Source organism: Dreissena polymorpha, chromosome 2 (assembly GCF_020536995.1).
Source record: "Dreissena polymorpha isolate Duluth1 chromosome 2, UMN_Dpol_1.0, whole genome shotgun sequence".
Classification (NCBI taxonomy): domain Eukaryota; kingdom Metazoa; phylum Mollusca; class Bivalvia; order Myida; family Dreissenidae; genus Dreissena; species Dreissena polymorpha.
In genome coordinates, this window is record NC_068356.1 from 138,826,169 (window position 1) to 138,838,533 (window position 12,365).

A 12,365-nucleotide genomic window follows, 5' to 3' on the forward strand; every position below is an offset into this window, starting at 1 on the left:
AACACTGTTCAATCTCAGAGGTCTCATGGTACTTACTGAATGTTGATGTAGACCAAACTGTTCAATCGCAGAGGTCCCATGGTACTTACTGAATGTTGATGTGGACCAAACTGTTCAATCTCAGAGGTCCCATGGTACTTACTGAATGTTGATGTGGACCAAACTGTCCAATCTCAGAGGTCCCATTGTACTTACTGAATGTTGATGTGGACCAAACTGTCCAATCTCAGAGGTCCCATGGTACTTACTGAATGTTTATGTGGACCAAACTGTTCAATCTCATAGGTTCCATGGTACTTACTGAATGTTGATGTGGACCAAACTGTTCAATCTCAGAGGTCCCATGGTACTTGCTGAATTTTGATGTGGACCAAACTGTCCAATCTCAGAGGTCCCATGGTACTTGCTGAATTTTGATGTGGACCAAACTGTTCAATTTCAGAGGTCCCATGGTACTTACTGAATGTTGATGTGGACCAAACTGTTCAATCTCAGAGGTCCCATTGTACTTACTGAATGTTGATGTGGACCAAACTGTTCAATCTCAGAGGTCCCATGGTACTTACTGAATGTTGATGTGGACCAAACTGTTCAATCTCAGAGGTCCCATGGTACTTATTGAATGTTGATGTGGACCAAACTGTCCAATCTCATAGGTCTCATGGTACTTACTGAATGTTGATGTGGACAACACTGTTCAATCTCAGAGGTCCCATGGTACTTACTGAATGTTGATGTGGACAACACTGTTCAATCTCAGAGGTCCCATGGTACTTACTGAATGTTTATGTGGACAACACTGTTCAATCTCAGAGGTCCCATGGTACTTACTGAATGTTGATGTGGACAACACTGTTCAATCTCAGAGGTCCTATGGTACTTACTGAATGTTGATGTGGACCAAACTGTCCAATCTCATAGGTCTCATGGTACTTACTGAATGTTGATGTGGACAACACTGTTCAATCTCAGAGGTCCCATGGTACTTACTGAATGTTGATGTGGACAACACTGTTCAATCTCAGAGGTCCCATGGTACTTACTGAATGTTTATGTGGACAACACTGTTCAATCTCAGAGGTCCTATGGTACTTACTGAATGTTGATGTGGACCAAACTGTCCAATCTCATAGGTCTCATGGTACTTGCTGAATGTTGATGTGGACCAAACTGTTCAATCTAAGAGGTCCCATGGTACTTACTAAATGTTGATGTGGACCACACTGTTCAATCTCAGAGGTCCCATGGTACTTACTGAATGCTGATGTAGACCAAACTGTTCAATCTCATAGGTCTCATGGTACTTACTGAATGTTGATGTGGACCATACTGTTCAATCTCAGAGGTCCCATGGTACTTACTGAATGTTGATGTGGACCAAACTGTTCAATCTCATAGGTCCCATGGTACTTACTGAATGCTGATGTGGATCACACTGTTCAATCTCAGAGGTCCCATTGTACTTACTGAATGTTGATGTGGACCAAACTGTTCAATCTCAGAGGTCTCATGGTACTTACTGAATGTTGATGTGGACCACACTGTTCAATCTCAGAGGTCCCATGGTACTTACTGAATGTTGATGTAGACCAAACTGTTCAATCTCAGAGGTCCCATGGTACTTACTGAATGTTGATGTAGACCAAACTGTTCAATCTCATAGGTCCAATGGTACTTACTGAATGTTGATGTGGACCACACTGTTCAATCTCAGAGGTCCCATGGTACTTACTGAATGTTGATGTGGACCAAACTGTTCAATCTCAGAGGTCCCATGGTACTTACTGAATGTTGATGTGGACCAAACTGTTCAATCTCAGAGGTCCCATGGTACTTACTGAATGTTGATGTGGACCAAACTGTTCAATCTCAGAGGTCCCATGGTACTTACTGAATGTTGATGTGGACCAAACTGTTCAATCTCAGAGGTCCCATGGTACTTACTGAATGTTGATGTGGACCAAACTGTTCAATCTCAGAGGTCCCATGGTACTTACTGAATGCTGATGTAGACCAAACTGTTCAATCTCAGACGTCCCATAGTACTTACTGAATGTTGATATGGACCAAACTGTTCAATCTCAGACGTCCCATGGTACTTACTGAATGTTGATGTGGACAACACTGTTCAATCTCATAGGTCCCATGGTACTTACTGAATGTTGATGTGGACAACACTGTTCAATCTCAGAGGTCTCATGGTACTTACTGAATGTTGATGTGGACCAAACTGTTCAATCTCATAGGTCCCATTGTACTTACTGAATGTTGATGTAGACCAAACTGTTCAATCTCAGAGGTCCCATGGTACTTACTGAATGTTGATGTGGACCACACTGTTCAATCTCAGACGTCCCATGGTACTTACTGAATGTTGATGTGGACCAAACTGTTCAATCTCATAGGTCTCATGGTACTTACTGAATGTTGATGTGGACCAAACTGTCCAATCTCAGAGGTCTCATGGTACTTACTGAATTTTGATGTGGACCACACTGTCCAATCTCAGAGGTCCCATTGTACTTGCTGAATGTTGATGTGGACCAAACTGTCCAATCTCAGACGTCCCATGGTACTTACTGAATGTTGATGTGGACCACACTGTTCAATCTCAGAGGTCCCATGGTACTTACTGAATGTTGATGTGGACCAAACTGTTCAATCTCAGAGGTCCCATGGTACTTACTGAATGTTGATGTGGACCAAACTGTTCAATCTCAGACGTCCCATGGTACTTACTGAATGTTGATGTGGACCAAACTGTTCAATCGCAGAGGTCCCATGGTACTTACTGAATGTTGATGTGGACCAAACTGTTCAATCTCAGAGGTCCCATGGTACTTACTGAATGTTGATGTGGACCAAACTGTTCAATCTAAGAGGACCCATGGTACTTACTGAATGTTGATGTGGACCAAACTGTTCAATCTCAGAGGTCTCATGGTACTTACTGAGTGTTGATGTGGACCAAACTGTTCAATCTCAGAGGTCCCATGGTACTTACTGAATGTTGATGTGGACCAAACTGTCCAATCTCAGAGGTCCCATTGTACTTACTGAATGTTGATGTGGACCAAACTGTCCAATCTCAGAGGTCCCATGGTACTTACTGAATGTTTATGTGGACCAAACTGTTCAATCTCATAGGTTCCATGGTACTTACTGAATGTTGATGTGGACCAAACTGTTCAATCTCAGAGGTCCCATTGTACTTACTGAATGTTGATGTGGACCAAACTGTTCAATCTCAGAGGTCCCATGGTACTTACTGAATGTTGATGTGGACCAAACTGTTCAATCTCAGAGGTCCCATGGTACTTACTGAATGTTGATGTGGACCAAACTGTCCAATCTCATAGGTCTCATGGTACTTACTGAATGTTGATGTGGACAACACTGTTCAATCTCAGAGGTCCCATGGTACTTACTGAATGTTGATGTGGACAACACTGTTCAATCTCATAGGTCTCATGGTACTTACTGAGTGTTGATGTGGACCAAATTGTTCAATCTCAGAGGTCCCATGGTACTTACTGAATGTTGATGTGGACCACACTGTTCAATCTCAGACGTCCCATGGTACTTACTGAATGTTGATGTGGACCAAACTGTTCAATCTCATAGGTCCCATTGTACTTACTGAATGTTGATGTGGACCAAACTGTCCAATCTCATAGGTCTCATGGTACTTGCTGAATGTTGATGTGGACAACACTGTTCAATCTCAGACGTCCCATGGTACTTACTGAATGTTGATGTGGACCAAACTGTTCAATCGCAGAGGTCCCATGGTACTTACTGAATGTTGATGTGGACCAAACTGTTCAATCTCAGAGGTCCCATGGTACTTACTGAATATTGATGTGGACCACACTGTTCAATCTCAGAGGTCCCATTGTACTTACTGAATATTGATGTGGACCAAACTGTTCAATCTCAGAGGTCCCATGGTACTTACTGAATGTTGATGTGGACCACACTGTTCAATCTCAGACGTCCCATGGTACTTACTGAATGTTGATGTGGACCAAACTGTTCAATCTCAGAGGTCCCATGGTACTTACTGAATGTTGATGTGGACCAAACTGTTCAATCTCATAGGTCCCATTGTACTTACTGAATGTTGATGTGGACCAAACTGTTCAATCTCAGAGGTCCCATTGTACTTACTGAATGTTGATGTGGACCAAACTGTTCAATCTCAGAGGTCCCATGGTACTTACTGAATGTTGATGTGGACCAAACTGTTCAATCTCATAGGTCCCATGGTACTTACTGAATGTTGATGTGGACAACACTGTTCAATCTCAGACGTCCCATGGTACTTACTGAATGTTGATGTGGACCAAACTGTTCAATCGCAGAGGTCCCATGGTACTTACTGAATGTTGATGTGGACCAAACTGTTCAATCTCAGAGGTCCCATGGTACTTACTGAATGTTGATGTGGATCAAACTGTTCAATCTCAGAGGTCCCATGGTACTTACTGAATGTTGATGTGGACAAAACTGTTCACTCTCATAGGTCCCATTGTACTTACTGAATGTTGATGTGGACCAAACTGTTCAATCTCAGAGGTCCCATTGTACTTACTGAATGTTGATGTGGACCAAACTGTTCAATCTCAGAGGTCCCATGGTACTTACTGAATGTTGATGTGGACCACACTGTTCAATCTCAGAGGTCCCATGGTACTTACTGAATGTTGATGTGGACCAAACTGTTCAATCTCAGAGGTCCCATTGTACTTACTGAATGTTGATGTGGACCAAACTGTTCAATCTCAGAGGTCCCATGGTACTTACTGAATGTTGATGTGGACCACACTGTTCAATCTCAGAGGTCCCATTGTACTTACTGAATGTTGATGTGGACCACACTGTTCAATCTCAGAGGTCCCATGGTACTTACTGAATGTTGATGTGGACCAAACTGTTCAATCTCAGAGGTCCCATGGTACTTACTGAATGTTGATGTGGACCACACTGTTCAATCTCAGAGGTCCCATGGTACTTACTGAATGTTGATGTGGACCAAACTGTTCAATCTCATAGGTCTCATGGTACTTACTGAATGTTGATGTGGACCACACTGTTCAATCTCAGAGGTCCCATGGTACTTACTGAATGTTGATGTGGACCAAACTGTTCAATCTCAGAGGTCTCATTGTACTTACTGAATGTTGATGTGGACCAAACTGTTCAATCTCAGAGGTCCCATGGTACTTACTGAATGTTGATGTGGACCAAACTGTTCAATCTCAGACGTCCCATGGTACTTACTGAATGTTGATGTGGACCAAACTGTTCAATCTCATAGGTCCCATGGTACTTACTGAATGTTGATGTGGACCAAACTGTTCAATCTCATAGGTCCCATTGTACTTACTGAATGTTGATGTGGACCAAACTGTTCAATCTCAGAGGTCCCATGGTACTTACTGAATGTTGATGTGGACCAAACTGTTCAATCTAAGAGGACCCATGGTACTTACTGAATGTTGATGAAGTCTTTGAGTCGCTCAGTGATGTCTATGTACTTGCAATAGTTGACAGTGTATGACACATTGGTCAGCGTCACCTTCTTCTTATACGTTTTACCCACATCAAAGTCCTGTAAAAACATTGGCATTTGTCAAACATATGGCTTCATTTGTTGTATCCTTCATTTTCATGTTTGATAAAATCGTCTCCCAATATAACCAACATGCTGCGAGATTTCAATTTTCTATGGTGATGGTTAAACACTTACTTTCATAGAATTACTGAATAGAAATTATTTTCCGTGATAAATGTAAACTTACTGATTAGCAATAAAAAAAGAAGTAATGTTAACCGATTCCCTGCAAACCTACCTTAAAGTGTATGACATCAGGCTTGCTGTAGAAGGGACAGCCCTTGAACTCTCTGCCTGCTGCAACCTGCTTGATTACAATCCCGGCCCTATGTTTCTCCAGCACTTCATCCATGATAGCCTGAAATGTTGCCATATTCAACTCTTCAAATAGTTATATTAATCAAGCACTTCAAAAAGAATGGTATAAATGATGTAATGATCAACTTTAAACTATTTTTTTCCAGGACTTCATAAAGGAAAGCCTGAAATATTGTCATGATCAACTCTTTGACTACCTTATTTCATGCAGCACTTCATAGAGAGTTGCAAGAAATATTATCATGATCAACTTGTTAAAACGGCACTACACAGAGCATGGTCTAAAATAATTCTATGCTCAACTCTTCAAAAACTAATGTTTATTTAGCACGTCAAAGAGAATCTCCTAAAATATTGCCACCATAAACTCTTCAGCTGCCTGTGTTTTTCCAGCACTGCATAGACCTGGAGCACTAATCTTCATGCAATGATCAACTTTAACTACAATTGTTTTCCCAGCTGTAGCATTTTATGAGTACACTAAGCTTATCAACCAGTAGTCAAGCACTGTCCTTCTGTTTGTCCAATGCTGTATGTCCAAGGATTGGAAGTAAATCAATAGGATTCCACAACAAGAAATGTGTTATAATATACTCATGAATTGGTATCTTCTAGTCAACTGTAAAAATCCTAAACATATTTGTTAAATGTAAAGAAAGTAACTAAAAAGTATTTCAAGAGTAACTTAAAAGAAACAGAGCAGAGGGCAACATATTATTTATTTTTTTAATTAAAAATAAGTTTCGCACATTGTAATAGCCATAACAAAGTGAAACATATTCAAACTTAGATTGGTGTAACATTAAATATAAACAAGAGCTGTCAGAGGACAGCGCGCTCGACTATTCTAGTGCTTGACAGTATAACGTAAGCCATCATGGAGGGGGGGGGGGGGGGGGTATAATGTGGGTGTGTGATCATTTAATAGATGTTCTTTCCAAAATAAGAAAACATTTATTTTTTTTATTTTTTTAGGGGGGGGGGGGAGAGGGTATTATGTATTATGTGGGTGTGTGATCATTTAATAGATGATCTTTCAAAAATAAGAAGAAAAAAAATATTTATTTTTGGGGGTGGGGGTTGGGGGGGGGGGGGGGGGGGGGGGGGTCTGGGGGGGGGGGGGGCGTGGGGGATGGTTTGGGTGGAGTGCATTGTGGTATGTCAGGTAAGTGTTGTCTTGTCAAACTTTAACATAGATTTATCAATAATATGCATATTCTAAGTATAAAAGGGGCCATAATTCTGTCAAAATGCTTGATACAGTTGTCTGCTCTTGTTTATAGGTTGGGGTCATGTTGTTAAACAAGTATGCAAAATAAGAAAGCAATATGTCAAGGGACACAGGAAATATTTGGTGTAGTACGCAAACTTTAACATAGATTTATCAATAAGATGCATATTCTAAGTATAAAAGGGGCAATAATACTGTCAAAATGCTTGATACAGTTGTCTGCTCTTGTTTAAAGGTTGGGGTCATGATGGTTAACAAGTATGCAAACTATGAAAGCAATATGTCAAGGGACACATGAAATATTTGGGGAAATACGCAAACTTTAACATAGATTTATCAATAATATGCATATTCTAAGTATAAAAGGGGCCATAATTCTGTCAAAATGCTTGATACAGTTGTTTATAGGTTGGGGTCATGATGGTAAACAAGCATGCAAAATATGAAAGCAATTTGTCAAGGGACATTGGAAATATTAGGGGTAGTACGCAAAATTTAACATTTGCACGCAAATGCCAATGCCAACGGGAACGGCAACGCCGACGCCAGGGTGAGTAAGATAGCTCCACTATATATATTTCATATATAATAGTCGAGCTAAAAATAAAAACAACTGATTACTGCAATTCATGGGTGCTAAGTCAGTCTAGTTAATTTCTACCTTGTCCATTTTAGAGGCTCCGGGCAGTTTGAGGGGTGAAGCATCCAGGTCTTTGGGCATGGTGTAGGGTTTGTGGTGGTCCCAGAGGCCTTCAAACTCGGGCTTCGCCAGGTCCACTGCATTCTCATCTAAAATAACAGACACACACAAATGAGTAACATATTTTGTTATCACCAAGACGCCTTTTCCCTGAAATGCTTTTGAGACTTGACAATCAGAATAATGGATATTTAAATATTGTGATGTTCTTAATGTTGAGAATTACATAATTTAGCAGCTTTTACTTCATAATTTTAAATTGTGAACTTTTTTTTCATGACCTTAGCCACAATGGTAGACCTTATAAATACCTGCCTACATATATTGGTTAATTTTAAGTCCAAGAAAGAGTTGATGAGAATGGGAGCTGGTTTCATACATGATTAAGTTCACAACCTAAAGCTTCATTATCAAAACATTGGCTAACAAGGGACAAAATTGTCACAAAACCAGGTTTTCATTGTGAAAAAAAAATCTGATAAAGGGAGAAAACTCAAACTGAACTTTTGAAAAGAACAAACAAAATTAACCCCCTTTGTAAGTTTGTTTTTAAAAAAAATCTATTTTTAGTCGTGGCGACCTTGACATTGGAGATATTGACTTGATTCTTTCGTGCGACACACCGTCCCATGATGGTGAACAAATGTGCCAAATGATTTTAAAATCTCACAATGAATGACATAGTTATGGCCAGGACAAGCTCATTTATGGCCATTTTTGACCTTTGAACCCAAAGTGTGACCTTGACCTTGGAGATATCGACGTAATTATTTCGCCCGACACACCGTCCAATGATGGTGAACAAATGTGCCAAATGATTTTAAAATCTGACAATGAACGACATAGTTATGGCCCGGACATGCTTGTTCCGCCCGCCCGCCAGCCCGCCAGCTCGCCCGCATTCGCCAATCTAATAACCAGTTTTTTCTTCGGAAAATCTGGTTAAAAATACCCGTGCACAACTTGTCATGTGGATTGCAGCCATGCCCATGGCTAAGTTCAAGGGTACATGACTCAGGAATGAATTTATCACTTTCAGTAATAAATGTGTCTTTCACAACTTCAGTTCATGGTGATGACATATTTCAATTCTCAATTGGATCACTTGAGAAATGTGGAAGTAGTTTACATCACAAAATTGTAACATTTTATATGGCAGAAATGCATAAGGCTGAGCTTATGGGCACATAAATCAGCAAAAGGTAAATCAAAGCGCAGGAAGGTTGTTTATTTTATGCTTTCTGATAGTTTATAGAGAAATACCAGTGAATTAAAACTGATATTTCACTGTTTCAAACACTGAAAAATAACAGTAAAAAATATCAATAATTTTCATTGCTTTACCAGAATTATTTTTAGATATCTTTGGTTTCCTAATTGTGACCCCCAATTTTACTGAGAGCGACTACTCTGCATTTAATGTTTATAAAAAATACGTTAAGCTTCCTTTGAAAATACATGCAATAACATTTAAGGGCGCCCAACATGGAATTATATTGTCTGGAATGGCAAAAATCCAAACATAATATTTGTAAGCATAAAATAAAAAGAAAATGTGTTGGATTCAGTGGAATAATGATTTTCATTCACTTGTGATCATTGAAAAAAATGTTTTCACATGTGGCTGCACGACACGTGAAAATAATATTGTCTGTGATCACTTGTGAATTAAAATCAATATTCCACCAAATCCAACAAAAATCTTTTACTATTGCACATCTTATCATTATTATGATGACATATAACAACTTCAATGTTAAATTTTTACCGACTTTAATGTTTGTTTTTTTGTATTTTCATACCTAAGATGTCTATAAGAAACAATGTGTGCAAAGTTTGATTAAAAATAACACATTCTGGACTCCTTTCCTAATATAGTTCAACCAATGTCTCTATTGGGCCTTACCATTGTCATCCCCATCGCTGGAATCAGAGCTCTGTTCATCTCTCACAGGCTGCTCAGGAAGTGTGATATCGCCCCTATCTTCTCCTTGCATCTTCTCACCATCATACTTCTCCTGGTAGTCAATCAATTAACCAACATGGGTCAGATACATGACATATTAGGCATGTGATGGCAAATTCATAAAGGATATGTTAATCATATGCCAATCACATGTAAATCAGTATACAATACCATCCAATCATTACTCTTGAACTTCATAAGCGTATCAGTATAAAATTAACATGTGCATTTTATCTATGATTTTCCGAAAGAATCTGGTAATTTTTGTGATTTTAGATAAATGGAAGTTAATCCTTCAACACTTATTCTGGAAGAGTTCAAACTTTTGCGGCTAATTCCATATACTCATTGACTCTCAGTAGTGAGTACCTGATCATCCATGGAGTCGTGCAGGTCAATGGAGAGATCAGTGCCCTCTCCAGTCAGTCTTGTATACTCCTGGAACGTCTTCAGGGGCTTCTTCTTTTGTGGACCAATCATCTAAGGACACAATTCACAAGGAAAATATAAAAAAACAGCCTGCAATTATCTGTCCAAATTAAGTTTCTAAATTTTGATAACTATAAAATAACATAAATTTTGTGGGGTGTTAATTATTGGTAATGTCACTTTTGAATAAAAAATCTAAACAAACAATCCTATATGAAATTGCCAATCAGGCAAAATGCTAAAAGAAACCACATTTTTTTCAGCATTAACTTGAAAAAGAACGAATATTGCTTTTTATAAATCAGAATAGGCGGAACTACTTATTATTGATTTATTACTGCCCTTTGCTTTGGGAGCAGTAATACGCCTATTATTTATGAACCTAAAGTTGCTAAACAAACTCTCTCTGATAAATAACCTAAAAGTTTTTATCTTACCTTAGTTTTCTCCCTGTTTGGGTCCGCCCACAGAAGGCGCTGCTATACAACCCATCTAGCTTACCTTAGTTTTCTCCCCGTTTGGGTCCGCCTATAGAAGGGGCTGCTATACAACCCATCTAGCTTACCTTAGTTTTCTCCCTGTTCGGGTCTGCCCACAGAAGGGGCTGCTATACAACCCGTCTAGCTTACCTTAGTTTTCTCCCTGTTTGGGTCCACCTACAGAAGAGGCTGCTATACAACCCATCTAGCTTACCTTAGTTTTCTCCCTGTTTGGGTCCGCCCATAGAAGGGGCTGCTATACAACCTGTATAACTTACCTTAGTTTTCTCCCTGTTTGGGTCTGCCCATAGAAGGGGCTGCTATACAACCCGTCTAGCTTACCTTAGTTTTCTCCCCGTTTGGGTCTGCCCATAGAAGGGGCTGCTATACAACTCATCTAGCTTACCTTAGTTTTCTCCCCGTTTGGGCCTGCCCATAGAAGGGGCTGCTATACAACCCGTCTAACTTACCTTAGTTTTTTCCCTGTTTGGGTCTGCCCATAGAAGGGGCTGCTATACAACCCGTCTAGCTTACCTTAGTTTTCTCCCTGTTTGGGTCTGCCCATAGAAGGGGCTGCTATACAACCCGTTTAGCTTACCTTAGTTTTCTCCGTTTGGGTCTGCCCATAGAAGGGGCTGCTATACAACCCGTCTAGCTTACCTTAGTTTTCTCCCCGTTTGGGTCTGCCCATAGAAGGGGCTGCTATACAACCCGTCTAGGTCTGCCCATAGAAGGGGCTGCTATACAACCCATCTAGCTTACCTTAGTTTTCTCCCTGTTTGGGTCCGCCCATAGAAGGGGCTGCTAAACAACCCATCTAGCTTACCTTAGTTTTCTCCCTGTTTGGGTCCGCCCATAGAAGGGGCTGCTATACAACCTGTCTAGCTTACCTTAGTTTTCTCCCTGTTTGGGTCCGCCCATAGAAGGGGCTGCTATACAACCCATCTAGCTTACCTTAGTTTTCTCCCTGTTTGGGTCCGCCCATAGAAGGGGCTGCTATACAACCTGTCTAGCTTACCTTAGTTTTCTCCCTGTTTGGGTCAGCCCATAGAAGGGGCTGCTATACAACCTGTCTAGCTTACCTTAGTTTTCTCCCTGTTTGGGTCCGCCCATAGAAGGGGCTGCTATACAAATCGTCTAACTTACCTGAGTTTTCTCCCTGTTTGGGTCTGCCCACAGAAGAGGCTGCTATACAACCTGTCTAACTTACCTTAGTTTTCTCCCTATTTGGGTCTGGCCATAGAAGGGGCTGCTATACAACCTGTCTAGCTTACCTTAGTTTTTTCCCTGTTTGGGTCCGCCCAAAGGAGGGGCTGCTGCTGTTTGCGTCGTTTCATCCTTTCCTCCTCTATCAGTATCTTCTCCATGAGGGCTGCCTGCTTCTCACGCTGCTCAGACTCAAAGTTGCTGAAATATTCACAACTTGATGTGATACAACTTGTTTGTTGTTGGAGTTTTAATGCTTTCTATAATTGCCTGCATTAAGACAATAGTGTCAATGAGAACTTGAGCAAAATAAAATATGTAAATGATTTTTTCCACTTCTTCTTTGATGATATTTACACTGAAAGCAAACTTTTCTCTGCATTTACTTGAAAAAAAATATTGCACATATTTTAAATTTG

General features: G+C 40.2%; 1 protein-coding gene across 4 annotated transcripts in view; it reads right to left on the reverse strand.

Moving 5' to 3' along the window:
- LOC127869182 (cilia- and flagella-associated protein 74-like) overlaps positions 1-12,365 on the reverse strand; it is a 75,701-nt gene that overhangs the window by 49,340 nt on the left and 13,996 nt on the right. For all 4 annotated transcript variants that reach the window (XM_052411515.1, XM_052411512.1, XM_052411513.1 and 1 more), the window contains exons 11-16: positions 12,015-12,147; positions 10,202-10,312; positions 9,773-9,884; positions 7,828-7,955; positions 5,856-5,975; positions 5,496-5,614 (exon numbers count right to left, since the gene is read on the reverse strand). In XM_052411515.1, coding sequence (XP_052267475.1) covers positions 5,496-5,614; positions 5,856-5,975; positions 7,828-7,955; positions 9,773-9,884; positions 10,202-10,312; positions 12,015-12,147 — 723 coding nt within the window. The remainder of the gene's footprint in view (positions 1-5,495; positions 5,615-5,855; positions 5,976-7,827; positions 7,956-9,772; positions 9,885-10,201; positions 10,313-12,014; positions 12,148-12,365) is intronic.